At 32.5% G+C, this 20,308-nt stretch overlaps 1 protein-coding gene across 1 annotated transcript in view; it reads right to left on the bottom strand.

Moving 5' to 3' along the window:
* Positions 1-7,471, bottom strand: part of LOC140441111 (lysosomal acid glucosylceramidase-like) — a 29,944-nt gene extending 22,473 nt beyond the window's left edge. The window contains exons 1-3 of the mRNA XM_072531555.1: positions 7,392-7,471; positions 2,666-3,011; positions 546-702 (exon numbers count right to left, since the gene is read on the bottom strand). Coding sequence (XP_072387656.1) covers positions 546-702; positions 2,666-3,011; positions 7,392-7,431 — 543 coding nt within the window. The 5' untranslated portion in view covers positions 7,432-7,471. The remainder of the gene's footprint in view (positions 1-545; positions 703-2,665; positions 3,012-7,391) is intronic.
* Positions 7,472-20,308: the final 12,837 nt, after the last annotated feature.

Here is a 20,308-nt window from a genome sequence, read left to right as displayed (position 1 = left end):
GCTTATTTTAGAATGTGATATTTCTGACATACCTCCTATTTTCCCTGTACCCTTCAAATAATATTATAATACCTAGTATAAAATCAACTTAGCACGCGCTTCTAAACCTTGCGTACCCGAGGCTACAAAAAATATAACACGCCACCTATAAACCGTCAAAAACCAGTAACAACCGTTTATTTTCTGCATTAGCGGAAACTCATTTGCGTTTTTCGACATACACCGATGATACACCGAAACTATAACATTTATAAATGTTCGGTCTTTCACAATTCACAAAAGCATTTAGTGTGTACTGACATTCACCGGTGAATGTCGACCCACACCAATTTCGGCCTTTCACAGTAACAAATACAAGCAAATCAAAAAGGAGCGTAGACCACAAAATAATGAATGGTGGATACTGAGGGTGATAAAATGTCTACTTCAGTCTTTGCTGTTTGAACTAAAGAATTAAATACTGAAAAATGCAAATAAGACAAAACACGTTACACCCAAAAAGTATGAGGAAGAAGAGAATATATCAAGGATAAATTAGTACTTACTTTATAACGATAGTCTTCATCAGCAAGTTTAAATAAACTTAGTGAAGGATCTGGTGTATCGGAGTCATCATAACTGTAGCCTTTGGTTGAAAAATCGGTTCCACCTATGGGCACTCTTCCAACGTTGTACTCTATACCAGATTTTGAGAAGTAAGAGCTGGAATTGGTTTTGGAAAAACATTTAATTATTTTGAATCGTTTATTTCATATGAATATTAATGGGTCCTCAAAGGATTAATAAAAATGGAGAAGAAAGAAAAACATGCAGTAACAAGCACATATATTAAAATTGCAAAAAGAAAATTAGGTTTAATAATAAACAAATAAGGCTCTTCCGATTTTACTATGTATTCGGCACTATTGCATATTAAGGGCAGGTTTTAGGCGATCTAGTACAATCTTTAATTGTAATTACTTATTAGTTCGATTATAATGTAATAAAATTCAATGTTTCAACTTGCACAGATCCGCTAATAGCCTTTTACGGTTAATGTGGCTTTTTGTAAATTAATAAAAATTGCACAGATATCAACACACTTCAACTCACAACCAATAACCGTATTGCCAAGAACAGCAATTGTTTAATTTGCTTTTTAGATCCTACTCGTTTGTCAAATCTAACAGTCTTTTAATATGGATATCACGCATCCTGAGCAATACTCCAGAGTATTTGCAGTTTACGAGACACATAACGTTGACTATAATCAATCTCAATCTCTTTATCAAACATCACAGTATCTATGATCAATTATTGGTCCAATCCAATCATAATTGTTGAAGAGAAAGCCAAAACTCGTAATTGATTCTTTCAATCAGGTTTTTTTAGTGGTAGAAAAACTTTCAGAACTACATCAAACAAAAAATTAGATGCCTATGATTTTTCCGGTCACTTAGGAACTAGAAAATGATTTTTAAATGTTTTTTTTTCTGGTTTTTTATAGCGTTTTCCGCCTTCCGGTTCCCAGTTTCCAGCTACGTCGGTCATTCCATTCGCCAGGGTGAAGGTTTCTTTCCGACATTGCCTTCTGAATGCCGCCCAGCCAGGATTGTTTTCTTCTCTCTTCCTTCTTTCCCTTGGCGTCCATTTTAAAATTTGGTTTGGCAGCCTGTCGTCGTCCATTCTTTTCACATGACCATAGCAGATCAGTTGTCTCCTTTGAATTTCGTCAATGATGGTTGACTTGACTCCCATTATATTTCTGATATGGTCATTTTGTATTCTATCAAGCCTTGATTTTCTAGCTGATCTTCTCCAGAAGTCCATTTCCAATGCAAGTAGGCGTCGCTCAAGGGATTTAGTAAGTTGCCAGGTTTCGCATCCATAGAGCACTATACTTTTAAAGATGGAGTTAAAGAGGAGATGCTTTCTTTGATTTGATAGTTCTTTTGACCATAGCATCGGGTTTAGGCATCCTATCACCCTTTTTCCTTTCACGATTCTTTGCTCTATCTCTTTTTCGGTGCGCCCACTCTTGTTGATTGTTGTTCCCAAATATATATATTCCTCACAGTTCTTGATTGTTTCATGTTCGTTGACCATTAGATCTTCTACTTCATTCCCGATGCATAAGTATTGCGTTTTGTTTCTATTTACAGAGAGGTCCCATTCTTCATATGTTTTAAACAACCGTCTCGTCATGAATTCTAAATCTTCCTTGTCTGCTGCCACTACTACTTGGTCGTCCGCAAAATGTAGAGTGTATAATGTTGTATCGTCGTCAAGTTGGATCCCCATTCCTGAACATGATCTTCTCCAGTGTTTTAGTGCTTCATTTAAATAGATCTTAAATAGTATTGGAGAGAGGCAGCATCCTTGTCGTAAGCCTTTTGTTACTGGAAATTCTTCTGATAAGGTGTTGTTTAGTTTGATTTTTGATGATGCTTTATTGTATAATTGTTTGACTGCGGCGATGATCGTGCTATTTAATGAAGATCGTTCAAGAGACTGCCACAGCTTTCTCACAGGAATCGTGTCATATGCTTTTGTGAGATCCACAAATAAAAGATGTATTTCCTGGTTTCTTGCAACTTTCTTTTCATTCAGTACTTTACCCTAACACAACTGAATGAACTGAAATTTTAAATGTATTTTTGTATAAAATTTTTAATAAAAAAATTACCTTAGCACCTTTTCCTGTAGAGCCGGTTCAACACTTTGCAGATTAATACCAAATGCATCGGTAAAAGCACCTCCAAAGCCGAAAATCGTTTGATACCTCTCATATTTATTTATTTGAATAGTATTGAGAGAGTTTAATATGTTTAACAAGTTAAATGCATACGGTTGAAACGTTCCGTTCGTTCTATGAAGCCTAAGACCATCTTGATTCGACGTAAATACTTGATATTGTGGTTGATCTAATTTTTTCAAAGGTGGTAATTCATCACAGTAGCTGACGTTGCACACACACACTATACCAGTGTCGTACTTTTTTGGAGCACATTCCTGACCTAAACTTACACCAGCTGAAAAATTATGATGTAAAAATTAACTAATACAGTTGGTGCTGTATTATGGTGGTTTCGGAAAAAAATTTTTTTCCGAAATGGAAATTGAAACGTCAATAAACGTATTTTAACCTTTAATTGTGGCTTATTCCCATTTAAATATAAAATAATTTAAAATGCCACAAGAAAATAGATTCAGAACAACATTAAGAAACCGTTATGGGCCCAGCGTTATTCAAAATTAATTAATAAATTTATAAAACACATAAATGTTGAGCCAATGAAAAAATCCATACTAAAAGTGGGAAAAGAGGTCCTAGGCGAAGAAGAAAAAACCACTAAAAAAGAGTGGATAACCCCGGAAATAGTTGAGCTAATAACTGAAAAAAGAAAATACAAAAATAAAGATGAAAATAAATATAAAACCATCAAGAATAAAATCAAATATGAAATCAGAAAGGCTAAGGAGGAATGGATGAACAAAGAATGCCAGGAACTGGAAGAACTCAGCAACAAACATGACACCTCAAACATACATACAAAAATGAAATAACTTACAGGCAACACCAGACAAAGAAGAACACTCATAACAAGAGATAATAATGGAGGAATACTTACTGAAGAGAGCAAAATAAAGGAAGTATGGGAACAATATATAATCCATCTGTTCCATGACGAGAGAGAAAATGAACAAGATATAGGTGAAAAAGAACAATACCTACAAATTTTACCCTCAGAAGTAAAGAATTCCCTACAGAATACAAAACAAGGAAAAGCACCGGGTCCTGATCAAATTCCAGTTGTACTGTTAAAAGCCTTAGATGACGATAATATAAAGAGATTCACCCGAATTCTCAACCACATATATGTAGAGGGCAACATCCCGGAAGAATGGCTTAAATCGATATTTTTACCTCTACCAAAAAACAACAATCCCAAATCATGTAATGACTATAGATTGATAAACCTAATGTACCACCCTTTAAAGATTCTCTTGAAAATTGTTCAAAACCGAATTTATAAGAAATGTGAGGAGCAGATAGATGAAACGCAGTTTGGCTTCAGAGGAGGCATGGGTACAAGAGAGGCATTATTTGCGTTGACGGTACTCTTGCAGAAATTTTGGGATTATAATAAGAGTGCATATGTATGCTTCACAGACTTTAGGAAGGCCTTTGACCGAGTGCAGCATATGAAGTTAATAGAGGAATTAAAAAACATCAATTTAGACAAAAAAGACGTTGAGTTTATTAAGGCTATATACTGGAACCAGAAAGCAGTAGTAAAGTTAAACGATATAGAAACAAATAATATACCGATTGCGAGAGGGGTTAGGCAAGGATGCATCTTGTCTCCGACGCTTTTCAACGTGTACTGACAGGTCATATTCAGAAAAGCCTTATGGGAAAGAAAAGAGGGAATAAGAATTGGTGGAGAAATCATAAACACCATGAGATTTGCAGATGACAGGGTAATTATGGCTGAGAGTATAGAAGAACTACAAACTTTACTAGATGCAATAAATAGTGAATGCATTCAAATGGGACTTGACATCAACACAGATAAGACCAAATTTATGATAGTATCAAGGAGTCCAATAAATAATGAACAACTAACTCTTGGTGGTCAGCAAATAGAGAGAGTGACAAAATATAAATATCTGGGAGCTTACATCAACACAGAATTAGATCCAGACCAAGAGATCAGGGTATGAATAGAAATGGCAAGGGTAGCGTTCTTAAAATTCAAGCAATTGTTCTGTGACAAAAATCTGAATACTGCGCTGAGACTGAGGTTTGTTGAATGTTACGTCTGGTCGCAATTATTGTACGGGGTAGAAACATGGACATTAAAAGCGCAAATAGTTAAGAAGCTTGAAGCCTTTGAACTTTGGATATACCGGAGAATGTTGAGAATTCCATGGACTGCCAGGGTCACCAATGAGGAAGTGCTGAGAAGGATGGGTCAAGACAAAAAATTGTTGAGAACAATAAAAGTACGCAAGACTGCATACCTTGGACACATACTGAGGAATAATAAATATAGTCTTCTGCAGGTCATCATGCAGGGTAGAGTCGATGGCAAAAAGGGAATAGGTAGAAAGAGGAAGTCATGGCTGCGAAATATTCGAGACTGGACTAACATGACTGTAGACGAATTATTCCACGTTGCAAAAGACAGAGAAACTTTTAGGAATGTGGTCGCCAACCTCCGTTAATGGGGACGGCATAGAAAGAAGAAGATAAAACACAATAAAATACCGGAAGAATGGAGAAAGAGCGAACTAATTAATTATACTATTCAAAAAAGGAGGTAAAAAATAGCCAAAAAAGTACAGAGGTATAAACTTGTTAAATACTACGCTAAACTTACAACTAAAATTTTTAGTGTTAATAAATCAGAGGATAAGTTTAGCAGATGAACAACAGGGTTTTCATAGTGGAAAATCGTGTACACATCCAATATTCGGTATAAAGCAAATTACTGGGAAATCATTAGAGTATAATAGACCAGCATTTCTGTGTATGATTGACCTAAAGAAAGCGTTTGACAGAGTAAGACTCTAAGATGTAGTCCATCTTCTGTATAATAGAGAAGTTCCCCTAAATATTATAAAAACTATCGAAAACATGTACCAAAACAACAACATGGAAGTCAAATAGATGGACAACTTACAGAACCTATAGAAATAGGCAGCGGAATAAGACAAGGGGATTTATTGAGCCTCAGACTCTTCAATTTGATCATGGATGAAATCATCAAAAGCGTTAACAAAGGAAGAGGATACAGAATGGGAAACAATGAAATAAAAATACTCAGTTGCGCAGACGACGCAATATTGATAGCCCAAGATGAAGATAGTCTGCAAAGACTGGTTCACAGATTTAGCATAAGAGCTTCTTCTTTTCTTCTTCTTAAAGTTCCATCTCCTATCGGAGGTTGGATATCATAACGGCTATGGTCACTTTGTTGGCTGCTGCTCTGAAAAGTTGTAGTGAACTACAGTTAATCCATTCTCTAAGGTTCCTCAGCCAGGAGATGCGTCTTCTTCCTATGCTTCTTCTTCCTTGGATCCTTCCTAGCATAATAATTCTCAGCAGCTCATATTTTTCTCCTCTGGTTATGTGACCCAAATACTCTAGTTTTCTTCTTTTTATGCTGTTTATAATTTCTAACTCCTTATTTAGACGTCGTAGTACCTCAGCATTGGTAATCCTTTGAACCCACTGAATTTTTAATATTCTTCTGTAACACCACATTTCGAACGCTTCTATTTTTCTATAGCATAAGAGCAAAAGAATTTAATATGACAATCTCATTTAAGAAAACTAAAACAATAGTAGTCAGCAAAGAACCAACCAGATGTAAAATAGAAATTGATGGCATTAGTATCGAACGAGTAATGGAAATAAAATACTTGGGAATTACACTGTCTAACGATGGAGACCTGGACAAAGAAGTGAGAGATCAAGTACAAAAAGCAAATAGACTGACAGGATGCCTTAATAATACTATATGGCGAAACAGACAGATTAACACTGAGATGAAGTCAAGAATTTATAAAGCCAATATAATACCAATAATGACATATGCCTCAGAAACAAGACCCGACACAGCCACAACGCAAAGACTACTGGAAACGGCAGAGATGAAAATAATGAGAAGAATTACAGGAAATACGGTGAGAGATCGAAAGAAGAGTGAAGACATTAGAATAAAATGTAACGTACAGTGTATAAATGAATGGACACAAAATAGAAAAAAGAATGGAATAACCACATAAGCAGAATGGAGGAGAGCAATGTTGTCAAAATAGCAAGAGATAAGTCACCAATCGTCAGAAGAAGTACCGGACGACCGCGCAAAAGATGGAGTGACAACCTTCCATAGAGGTATTAATCCGCCAATGAACAAGCAGAATTGCCTATAAAGAGTAAGAAGAAGAATAAAACTACACTATGTACTTACTTTAGCAAAATATTGAAATAATACCACTAATGGTTCTCAATGAGACAGATGTAGATGGTTAGAAAAATAATCATAGATTTTGTTTCTTCACTCATGAGGGAATATTTATTTCAGATTATATTGAGCAAATAATCATATTGACGACTGATTAACTCAGTTTGTAGACAAATTAAAAAATGCTAATGTCAGAAATAAAAATGTATTTTTGGTCAAATGTGCGTTAATTTTGGATGGTAGAGTATTTAGAAAACAGTATCAAGAAGTATTTTTAGAATGAGTAAACAGATAAAGATTTTAGTATGTGCTATTGATGTTAGCAAAAGACATGAAAAGTTAGAGGGATTTAGTTGAGAAAGTAGAATCATATAATGCTTGTACAGAGCAATACAAAAAAACTTACATAAGTACAAATCTAGTAAATTTACCTACCAATGAGTAAGAGAAAAAATCCTGTAACTCTAACGGTCATTTTAACCACCGCGTTTTAACCAAATAATTATTTATTATTTAGTAGCTTTATATTTACATTTTAAAAGTTGGATAATTTTGTTATCGTGGTGAAGTAGATATCTGCACTATACAGGGTGAATTATGTTCATGATTTGTTATTCCTAGTATTATATATATATATATATATATATATATATATATATATATATATATATATATATATATTATATATATATATATATATATTATATATATATATATATATATTATATATATATATATATATATTATATATATATATATATATATTATATATATATATATATATATATATATATATATATATATATATTATATATATATATATATATATATACATATATATATATATATATATATATATATATATATATATATATATATATATATATATATATATATATATATATATTATTTAGCTCTCCAGGCCTAGAAGGCCCATGGCTTGGGTTACTATTCTTTTTCATTCTTTTCTGTTTGTTGCTTTATTTTTCCAGTTTGGTATCTTAAGTTTTTCTATGTCTTTTTCAACATCCTTCTTCCACCTGGTTTTCGGTCTGCCTTTCTTCCTTTTCCCTCCTATTCCTCCCATTAGCATTCTTTTTGGCAGTCTCGTGTTTTCCATCCTTTGGATGTGTCCCAACCATCTCAGTCTTTGTGACTTTATGATCCCTACGATATTCGGCTCTCCATACATCTCCTCTAATTCCATATTTGGTCTTTTTATCCATATACCATTTCATAATTTACCTCCAAATATTTTTCTGAGGACTTTTCTTTCCCAGACTTGCAGCAAGACTTGCTCGGATTTGTTCATTGTCCATGTTTCACTGGCATATAATACAATAGGTCTTATTACTGTCTTATATTCTTATCTATATATTCTTATCTTAGCCCTTCTAGATATGTTTTTGCTTCTTAATAAATTGTTTAGTGCAAAAATACAACGGTTACCGGCCATAATTCTCGCTTGGATTTCTTCCTTCATATTTGGTCTTCTCGTGAATGTTGCTCCTAAATACTGGAATATTTCTACTTCTTCGAATTTATATGTTTTTTCATCTGTTATTACTGTCAGATATTGTTCTTGTAGGTAATCTCTTTCTGTCCATTCCACATATTTGGGCTTTTCTTCATTTATGTACATCCCTTTCTTTCTCGCTTTCATATCTAATCTTTTTATTATTTCTTTTAATTCTTGCTTACTTCTGGCTATCAGTACAATGTCGTCAGTGAATGCTAAGCATTGGTGTTTTCTTTGATATATAAGTCCTGACCTGTTGATTCCAGCTTCTCTGATGGTAACTTCGAGGACGATACTGAACAACAGCGATGACGTGGGTCTCTTTGTCGCACCCCCTCACTGACCTCAAACTTATCTGTTTCTTCGCCATTTATTTTAACCCTATTCTCTGTTTTTCGGAGTGTCACTTTTACCATTCTTATCAGTTTTTCACTAATTCCCATTTCACGTAGTGCTTTGTATATTTCTTTGCGTTTGATCCTATCGAACGCTTGTTTAAAGTCGATGAATAGGGCCATTGTAGGTTTCCCATATTCGTAGCTTTCTGCTTGTATTTTGCGCACTAGGAAAATTTGATCCACTGTGCTGCGCCCTCTTCTGAATCCACATTGATATGCCCCTATGTCATTATCTATATTTTGAGATAGCTTATCTTTTATATATACTGCAAGTATTTTATATGCAACATTTAGTAGGGCTATTCCCCTGTAATTGTGGCATAAACTTTTGTCGCCTTTTTTGTGAAAAGGGCACAGTGTCGCTTCGGTCCATTCCTTCGGTAATTTTTCTTGTTCCCATATGTCTTTTAGCAACTTTTCCAAATGCTTAATTAGTACTGGTCCTTCATATTTAAACATTTCAGCTGTTACTTCATCTCTTCCTGGGCTCTTATTATTCTTTAGTTCTAGTTCATTCCTAGTATTAGGGTATAATAACTAGTGGTTTGAATAGAAAAAATTTCCTATAAGTTCGAATAGTCACATTTTATCATAGCTAAATCACGGATTACCAGATATTTTGAAAAACGTAAATTTTTGTTTGCTAATTGTAATTTCGGAGCTCCGAAAACAGTCAACAGCCCATTTAAACCAATGGAAAATCAATGGAGTAGATAACACCTACATAAATGCCGTAAAATCACTTTACGAAGACAATGAAATTTACTATTTTTATTGCGAATAAGCCACAGCTTTACTTTAGATTAGGTTTATTTGACTTTCAATTTCCACTTCGGAAGTCGTTTTCAAAATACAAAAAATTTAATAAATTAAATAAATTTTGTTTTGGTTATTTGGTAAAAACATTCTTTTCATAATTTAATTTTATCTGACTTATTCATATTGACAATTTAGATATATATTATACATTTCAAAGTAGATGACTTTAAAATAATATTGTCAATATTTTTATTGATTTAGCCATTACCAGGACGACTTTATAGTACCAGCCAGAAAAATTATAGCATGCGATTTGTCTTTAAAAAGACAACAACAGGCAATGATGACAGTAAAATTCTCATTTTAGTGATCCCATAGTAAAAAAACTTCACAATACTATCCCGACATGGTGAGTATTTGGTGAATAATAACACCAAACTCTGATTTTTAATGTATAGTCCGTCCCAAACCCTTCTTTCAGTGCGTCATAGTTGATTGAATTCTCTCTAACGCATTAAGCTAGAAGTGACAGAAAAAAACGTAAGTCTGTGATTATTAGACTTAGATTATACATAGAACTTAGAAAATTATGTATCGTCCACGGGTATTTGTATATTAAAGCGAATTCTACTTACGGATGTATAATTGGTTAGAGTTTAGAATACGCTAAATAGATATCTAATCAATGATGCGCATAAATATAATTTGACGCAGATGGTCTCGACCGTGACAGTACTTTCACAATGTCAACTGATAAAATGATGATAATTTATTGTCATTCCAGGTTAGTATGTTCAGACATTTTACAGTGAAAATTTAATTTTGTATTTATTGTCATAAAAATATTTTAAATATGCCGAGATATACCGAAAAGGAACAAAGACTAATATTACAATTATTATTAAATTATTTTCAATTAGAAATAGAGACTGGGGCCAGTTTCTGCCGTTCATTAACCAATAACTATGAACATGTTATTAGAACTCGTGTATACAGAATGTTTAGTGAAGGTTTGTATCAAAATATAGTTTGCCATAACCTACTGAAATATCACTAGCGTCTTTAATTTTTTTCTTGTTCATTTTAGGCCAACATGTTACCCTTCATACCAAAAATACCCAATTCAAGTTGGACTAAACACTCTTTAGTAGAATGGTTAAAAGGAAGACATATACGTGTTTCAACAACCATGATGAAACTTGAATTATTAGAGACTGTAAATCTTAGCTAATTAAGCACTTTCCTTGGAATGTATAGAATAGGAATTATGACAAACTGCCGTTTCAATATAATGCGCAATAAAAATTTATATACAGGACGGGACCTTTAATATGTAAATTAAAAAACAATTTTGAATTGTTTGAATTGTGAAAAAAGTTTTTATTCTATATTAAAAAAAAAAATAACCTTTTCACATTTAACCGATTACGATCCTGCAACTGTCAGAGTTAACTAAAATGTCATGCAATAATTCTCGACATTCTTAAAATTATATATGACGTCAAAATTAGTGACACACTGAAAGAAGGGTTTGGGACAGACTGTACCTACAGTCCATCTACTTTACAAACCGTTGCACGTCATCGGCGTCATAGCCCGTGACGTCACATGATACCAACACGAAATATTTAGGCGGTAGGTGTGTTCTTTTTTAGAATCACTTTGCCGAGTACACTGGCATTACAGCCACTAGACATATTTTATTATATACGCGTAGAACTAATATTTAAAGATTTCTATTAATGTTAACTTAAAGAAATAGACAACAATATGTTTCATTTAATTTGTATAAATGCATTATAAAGCGTTTTTATGAAGAACATTTGTTCGGAACACACCGTAACTGTAATCGAACGAAGGTGAAATTTTGGCATACATTGGCAACACTTATTTAACAGTTGCGGTGTTGACACTTTTTGTACTTTATTATTTTAAATTTTAAAGTGAATACCTCTTGTTTTATATTTTTACCTATTTAATAAAATCTGTTTTTTTAGAACAAAATTAGTGTGTTAATGTTTCAAAAATGTCACGTAAGAATTTAAATAGTCGTTGTAAAGAGTATAATAATAATTATGTGACCTATTTGATTTAAAATGGATTCAGGATTTTTTTATACTTTGGCAACTATATCAACTTCGATCTCTGACGTAGATAATGACGTGCAACGGTTTGTAAATTAGATAGACTGTATGTTATTTTAAAACATATATGAGGTATCCACGATACCTTATATACGTCATTGACTTACTAATGGTGGTATTTTCTTTCTATTAATTTCCTCTTCTAATATAGATAACCAGATCCTACTGCTTTCTATCGAGGAATAATTAGAGCCGCTTCTTTGATTTTTCTCTTTTTGCCATCTGTTTCTTTCAAGACTATAGGGACGAGGGAGGGGGCAAAGGTGCGCACTTTTCCCTAAAATTTCATTTTCACAACTAATTTGATGATGTGAATTTCCTAATGCTTGAATTGCCCCAGAATATAGATGAAAGTGAAGTTGATAAATTTCATAATCATATTAGGCAAATGGAAATTCTTCAAAATTATTTTTGTAGTGTTGATTACTTTTTGAAAAAAAAATTAAATGCGTACCTTTGTCCCATTCTGTATTTGATGAAAAAAAAAAAACAATTTTTTGAACCATTAGTATATTAAATGTATTGAAAGTAGAATAATATATCAGTACAAATTAGCAGATTAATCCTGGAATACTTACACTAACAAAACTGTGTGGAAAAGATTGTTTAAATCACTGAGATCTGTACTGAATGATAACATATTTTTGAATCTTGTAATGCTACTAGCTACTGGTTTAAATAGCTTCCGAAAAATGTCTGATTTTAAAAAAATACGACTCTTCTTGTGTCTCCATGAATCTTATGATCTTCTGAGCTCTTAGACACCCTCATATTCATCCTCAACAATCTTGTTAATTTTAGACAACATACAGTCTGAATGATCTCTCATCTTCATCATATACTCTTACTAATTACTTACTACTACAAAATTGCCAGACTTGAATTTCATATTTTCAGAATCTAAATCACTTTCAAATGATTCTGGTGTATCAGAGTCATCATATATGGATATTTCAGTTTCAGATTTAGAATCCGTACTTACTATTTGTAGGACGGTTTGTTTACCCCTCGTATTACGTTAAGGTTAGTATTACTATTACATATTAATATCTTTTATGTTGACTGTTGGGCCATAGTCTTTGCTTATTTCTACTAATTTTGTTAATAGCTTTTGTAAATAGTTGAGATTTGTTGCAATGATGATAATATCACCTACTTATCTGGTATTGTTAATCGGAATTTCATTCCCTTTTATATTGAAGTATTCGTTTTCAAGCGCTTTCTGAATTATGAGTTCTGAGTGTAGATTAAATAGAGTTGGCGATAGAATACAACCTTGCCTGGCCCCGCTTTGGTTTATTTCTTCTGTTGATGTTTCTTCAATTTGTACTGTAGCTCTTTGATTATAATAAAGGTTGGTAATTATAATAAAAATATTAAATCATATTAAAATGCCGCAAGAAAATAGCTACTACTTTGTTTATTGCAGCGCGGAACAGTTCAGTGGCAGTCGTGTTATACCACTTTCGTAAATTTTGAAGCCAGGAAATGCGTCTTCTTCCTGGTCCTCTCTTACCATTTACTTTCCCTTGGAGAATCAGCTGGAGAAGGCCGTAACGTTCTTGATTTCTCATTACATGTCCTAGATATTCCAACTTTTTAGTTTTGACGGTCATGAGAAATTCACATTCTTTCCCCATTCTACGCAGGACCTCCACATTAGTAACTCTGTCAACCCAGGATATACGTAAGATGCGCCTATAACACCACATTTCGAAAGCTTCGAGCCGATTCATAGATGCAACAGTCAGTGTCCATGCTTCCATTCCGTAGAGCAGAACTGTGAATATGTAGCAGTTCAATAGACGGCATTTTGTTTGTAATGATATGTCTCGACTGTTGAAAATGGTTCTCATTCTAACGAACGCTGCTTTTGCTTTTATTATTCGCTGTTTAATTTCTGTTGAGTGGTCCCATTGGCTATTTAAATTGGTGTCTAGATATGTATATTGCTCGACTCTTTCGATATTCTGTTGGTTGATTGTAAGTTGAGCGTTTAGTATTGGTTTTTTACTAATTGTCATAAATTTGGTTTTCTTTATGTTAAGAGCTAGTCCGTATCTATTGCTGACTTCTGTTATGCGATTTGTTAATATCTGTAAGTCATTCAGATTATCGGCAAAAACTATAGTGTCATCTGCATATCTAATGTTATTCAACCATTCACCGTTTATTAGTATTCCTTTCGCTTTTCGCACAACCGTCTAAATCTTCCTTAAATACCCATTCAGAATAAATATTGAACAACAATGGAGACAAAATACAGTCCTGTCGTACTCCACGTTCTATTGCAATTTTATCAGTTAACTGGTCTTCTATTTTGATTTTGCCCGTTTGATTGTAGTAAATGTTTCTGATAATTCTAAGATCTTTGTTGTCAATTCCAATTTCTTGCGTTAGAGTCATTAATTTGTCATGTTTTACTCTGTCAACTGCCTTCTGGTAATCTATAAAGCATACGTATATGTCACAATTCACATCCCTGCATCTCTGAAATAGCACCTGTAGAGCAAAAAGGGCCTCCCGTGTTCCCAGAGCATCACGAAATCCGAATTGTGTTCTTGTTAGTTGTTCCTCACATTTTGTATATATTCTTTTGTGAATGACCTTTAGAAATGTTTTAAGTAAATGGCTCATAAGGCTTATAATTCTATAGTCTTCGCACTTTCTCGCATTGGGTTTTTTTGGAAGATTTATAAAAGTTGACACTATCAAAATACAACGTAAGTATTTGTACAGTAATTCTTCGTATACAATGATTTGAGTCACAATCTATTCTATTTGACATACATGTTTCTAAAGGTCACTGCGTATGTGCTTATCACTGATAAGAATTTTCATTTTAAAAAAATATTCATTGAAACAATACGCACGTTACCTATATAATATAATAATTTGTTTATAATTATATTTATATTATCTGTTTTCTTAATAAGGTTCTGAAATTTTTTTCGTATGGCATTTGAATGTCATTTACTATCTTTAATGGAAATTAATCTAAATTTCAGTTAAAAATATGTTTCTTTTGACATTTTAATTTCCACTTCGGAAATCGGATCATCAAAACAAACGTAAGGCACATTACTTACAAAATCTCATGAACCTGAATCACTCATTTGGTGACGTAAATCTACGAACGAAACGAATAAAATCCGACATTATTGAAAACATTTAATTGCCTGCTGCAATGAAAAACGGAGTTGAACTTATCCTCCTCTCAAATAGGTCGAGGATATTAATAAAAAACTAAAAAAATATTTAAAAATTACTAAGAACATCATTTTTTTACTTTCCTTGCTCATAACTTTAAAAGATTCAATTTGGAGAAAACTCGCAATGAAATAAAATAGTGATAATTTAATTTGTTGTAAGATACGACTGGTTAAAAATGTTTAAATTCATTACTCTTGCTACAAAATAGCAAGAGCTCACAATAAATTATAACAATCAGAATCAGAATGTCCACTCTCAGATGCCGCCTTTAAAGTGTGTCAGCGTGTCATCACGCAATCGCCATATTTAAAGCGGAAAACAAGCTCGGATTGAGAAATTTGTGGCCAGCTACGACAGAACCGTAATTTAAATTTGAAGAGGTTAATAATTTAGTAAATTTGAAATAATTTAGTCTATTCTTCAACTAAAAGTACGATATAAAATATTGCCTATTATGTCTATGGTTGCCGTAAATAAATTAAACTGGGTTAATTTTATGCCTCTATATTCTTTGGTATAGGTATCATAATATTGACCGATTCAAAAATTGATTTGCTAAAATTGAAGCACTTTATTCTTTATTTTCGTATTTCTTTTTTTTTAGTAACTATACTTTCTTCAGTATTTTTTATATCAATTATGTATTCACAGGTATACTCCATTCGCTTAGCTCGGGCATATTTTGACAGATTCATTGTCGGAAACCTACAACACAACAATTCCTACTTCTCAGTTTTAATAGCTCAAGTATCCTACTATTGCAGACTTCTTTCTTAAAAAAAAAAGAATTATTCTAAATAGTGGAAGTGTATACTAAACCCATCAAATTTTGGGCAGTATATATTTAAAAAATATATTTTAGTTGTTATAATTTAACATAACTATTTATTATATGGTGCAGATAAATAAATATTGATTGTCGGTAATTCGCAAAGTTCTATTTTATTTACTATTTACTTTGTTTACTATTAATATTGACTATGAGTACGTGTGCTTGGTTGTATAGTAATTTCCAACCACTTTTAGTCTGTCAAAATGTAACTAACTTCGCAAAAAAATAATTACTAAATTCACTAGACAGTTCGGACTGGCAATAGCGAACCGAGTATACCATTGTTTCAGGTACTTTATTGTTATTTATATTGCTAACCTAACATAAAATGTTTGTTTACAACAAACAGTACAAAAAAAATTGTGGTGAAAAGGCCTATTAATTGCTGAAAAATCGTATTATAATGCACTATTTTGTGGGAAATCCAAATCTGTGTTCAGAATGGCATTTGGGTTGAGAACATAATGAGAAATTGCAGAAAGCTGTCAAAAAACACATAACATTTCGAAAAATTAATTTGGCCATTTAAGTAAATACCATTTCATGTAATACCATTTAATCCTATGAGAAAAGAGCTGTGTTTATTTTTACCTTAACCCTCGTAATACGGTGCCTAGATTCTTACGTAAACAACTGTGCGGGGTACATTTGCACCCCACTCGTATATCCATTTTTTTTATGTAACGTCGGAGAAATTTATTTGAAAGATAATTAGAATTTGTTTATTATACTATTAAATTTTTCAGAGTGAGAAAGACAAATAAAGTGTTTATACACAATACAATAACGCCGGCACTTTTAGTCCTTTTTTCTTTGGCATAATAAGACCTTGTCCCGAAGCTATGTTATATCCAGGTAGAACATCAGAAACGCCCATTTCAGGATATGCAATTTTCATCATTTGACGTAACTGAGAGTGCATATTATTTGTGTTTTGATATCTGTAGATAACATTTTCTTTCACCGATTCCCGTCCTAAAGCGGCCCACAAACTGCGTTATTGCTCGACAGTTTTATTCGACGAACAAGTCTGTTAGAACAAAAATGACGCAAAACGGAAGTGTGTGCATTGAAAACTGTCGTTTTTGTTGGCGTGTAAAAAATGATGGAATAATCAGTTTAAGCTTGATTATGTCTGTCGAATTTGTTCGATTAGCATCTCAATTCGTGCAAATCTGAAGTGTGTGGGTACAACAATAATAAAAATCGACTATGTATCCATAAGCAGCACATTCATTTATTTTTGAAGTTATACTTCTATACTCGCGTTCGACGTTGGAAATTTGTACGGGAGTGAATCGGCAAAATCATTACATATGTAAGATATAGGTAAGAGAAAGACAGAAGATATATTTTCTCTCTCAAGAATAAGAATGTTCCTTTTGTAAATATATTTAATATTTATTAATATTATTATTAATATTATCATGGTAAATTACTCGTTGGATAAATTAAACATATGCGTAAGTAAGTTATGTATATTGTCATTTTTAAATACTTATGAATATTGCATTTTAATTTGTATTGTATTATTAGGTATATTGAATTATGTTGCAGTGTATTGTATTGTATTTTTATATTAATAACAAAATAAACAATGAATTTTACTACAGAGTACGTGTAAACATTTTTTTTGCATTCAACTCCTTTCATACATGTATGAAAATAAATATATATTTTCATCAAAATATTGATTCAATCCTTCATTTACTATACTCCTATTACAGGTCAAATGTTGATTATATACAGCAAACGATGCACCATATACATATACAGATTTGGAAAAAATTTTAGGGAACATAGGATTTTTAATACAATAACTCAGATCCTCTGATTTGCAATTAACCAGTGTACATTTTAATATAACGTCGCGATGTTTTATAATTAATTCATTTGTTCGACTGGAGTCTCAATTCATGCCGCGATGCTGCCAGTGTAAGTGTAAAAACGGAACACAGCTAGAGTGCATGTCAAATTCTCCGAAAACGTACGTATTTATAAATGTAGATATGGAATTAAAAATATTATTTAACTAAAAAAATGGTTGTTTTATTGCCAAAACAGCTTGAAAAAAAGTAGATTTCTAGAAATATAAATAAAAAGGAATTTCAAAAATAAAATAATAATACACTCTTTTTATAGTGTATCTTTATGTATGAGAGAGTAATAAAACAATAAATTATGTATGCAAATCCCTAAACTGTTGATACGGGTGACTCAATGAAAAACAGATATTTGTCAACAAGTCTACAGAAGTATATAGGAAAACAATTTTAAATTGAGTATGACCACCAGGTATAAAGGTTGGAGCAGAATAGAATACAATAGTTGTGAGGATTACTAATCCCTAAATAAGGTTGCCAGTGTCGGAGTGATGGAGGTTAACAGGTACTAATGAATTTGCAAGAAATGTAAGATGTTTATTTTATTGGTTATATATAACCAATAAAAGTTTAATAAGTACCTACCTATTTGCAAAATAAAGTTTAATTCTTTAGATAAAATAAAACGTTTTATTTTATCTGAAATGAGTGCATTCCACGAAGTAAGGGTTTCAACAATCAAACATTTAATTCTTTAATTCCAGGAATCTACGACAGTAATTGACTAGATAATTACCTTCTAAACTTATTCCACAGAAAATGTGATAGTGGGTTTTTCCATTTTGTATATAGGAAGGTCCAAGTGGCGTATTCAAAATTCTTAACAGTTCACTAAAAGTAGGTATTTCAGTTGCAAGGTGCAGTTTATTGTGTATACTAGTGTTATGGAAAATTTGGAAGTGCCGTGTAAACGCCGAAAAATTGGTCCTCTAACAGTTAATGAAAAAACATTAATATTTAATTGTTTTAAATCATTTACAGACAAACGTTTATGTGAAAGTGTTGATGAGACCGTTGAGTTAGTTAGCAGTACACTTGGTGTTGGGAAATCTACGATTTACAGAGTTATTAAAGAAGAGAAATGTGGTAGTTTTCAAATGCCACGTAATGCTCCAGGGAAACCAAAATTTCAAATAGAATATCATTTTAAAGAAGGACTTCGACGGAAAGTGCATGAATTCTTCTTTACACAAGAATTTCCAACATTGGATAAAGTTCTTGTCTCAGTTCGAGATGATAAGGATTACCCAGAAATGAGTCGAAGTACGTTATGGAAACTTTTAAAAGAAATAGGCTTCCGCTGGAAAAAGAATCCCAGAAAGTCTATTTTATTAGAAAGAAGCGATATTGTCATATGGAGAAGACATTTTCTAAGAACCATAAAGGAAATGAGAAACCAAAAAAGAAAAATATTTTATCTTGATGAAACATGGATCAACGAGGGTCATACACCAAATAAATTTTGGCAGGATGAAACTGTTACAAGTCAAAGGCACGCTTTTGTAAATAACTTATCTACTGGTTTAAACCCACCATCAGGAAAGGGACGCAGGCTGATAATAGTACACATTGGCAGTTCATACGGTTTTGTTGAAGGTGGTTTATTAACTTTTGAATCAACTCGTACCGGTGACTACCATGAAGACATGAACGCTGATGTCTTTCAAGAATGGTTCGAACAAATGATAGATCTTCTTCCTAAGAACTGTGTAATGGTAATGGATAATGCAAGTTATCACTCCAGACTTATAGAAGGACTGCCCACAACCAAGTGGTTAAAAAAAGACTTGCAGAATTGGCTGAGTTCAAAAAATATTACGTACCATTACGGATCTATAAGAAAGGAACTTTATTCGTTGTGTGCCCTTCATAAAGAAAAATTTAAAAAATACGAAATTGATGAAATTGCCAAAAATCGTGGAATGACAGTACTTAGATCCCCACCATATCATTGTGAATTAAACCCGATTGAACTGGTATGGGTACAGATAAAGAGTGAAGTTTCAAGAAAAAATACCACTTTTAAAATTCATGATGTTAAACAGTTGTTTTTGGAGGCCGCAAATAATGTAAAACCTAAAAACTGGGAAAAGGCAGTAAATCACACTATTAAAGAAGAGGAAAAAATGTGGAAGCTGGACAATATTACTGATAAAATGATCGAGCCAGTTATTATAAATCTTGGTTCTGAAAGTTCATCTTCTGAATCTGATTTGGATTTGTAACAAGTAGCTGTAAGTTTTATATTAATATTTTTATTCATCTATTTAACATACCTTAGACGGTTTTAAAAACTCTTTTTCTCTTTTGTAATTTTTAAAAATTAAAAAAAATGTGAATTTTTTAAAACCCTTTTTAATGTAGGCCAGTCAGTTCTAATATAGTGTGTGATAAAAGAGGTCACTTTTGTTTACATACACATAACACTTTATAACACTGAAATAATTCATTTATTTTTTACAATTATTCAAAGTAATTTTTCAATTAATCTTGAGCACGCCCATGGAGTGGTCGGAGCTACCAGTTAAAATTATGCTAATTACTCTCTCGTTCATAAAAATAAACTATAATTTGAAATTATAAACAATATTTGGAATAATAAAA

The sequence above is a fragment of the Diabrotica undecimpunctata genome, chromosome 5, assembly GCF_040954645.1.
Source record: "Diabrotica undecimpunctata isolate CICGRU chromosome 5, icDiaUnde3, whole genome shotgun sequence".
NCBI lineage: Eukaryota > Metazoa > Arthropoda > Insecta > Coleoptera > Chrysomelidae > Diabrotica > Diabrotica undecimpunctata.
This window is presented reverse-complemented; position numbering and strand designations above follow the sequence as displayed.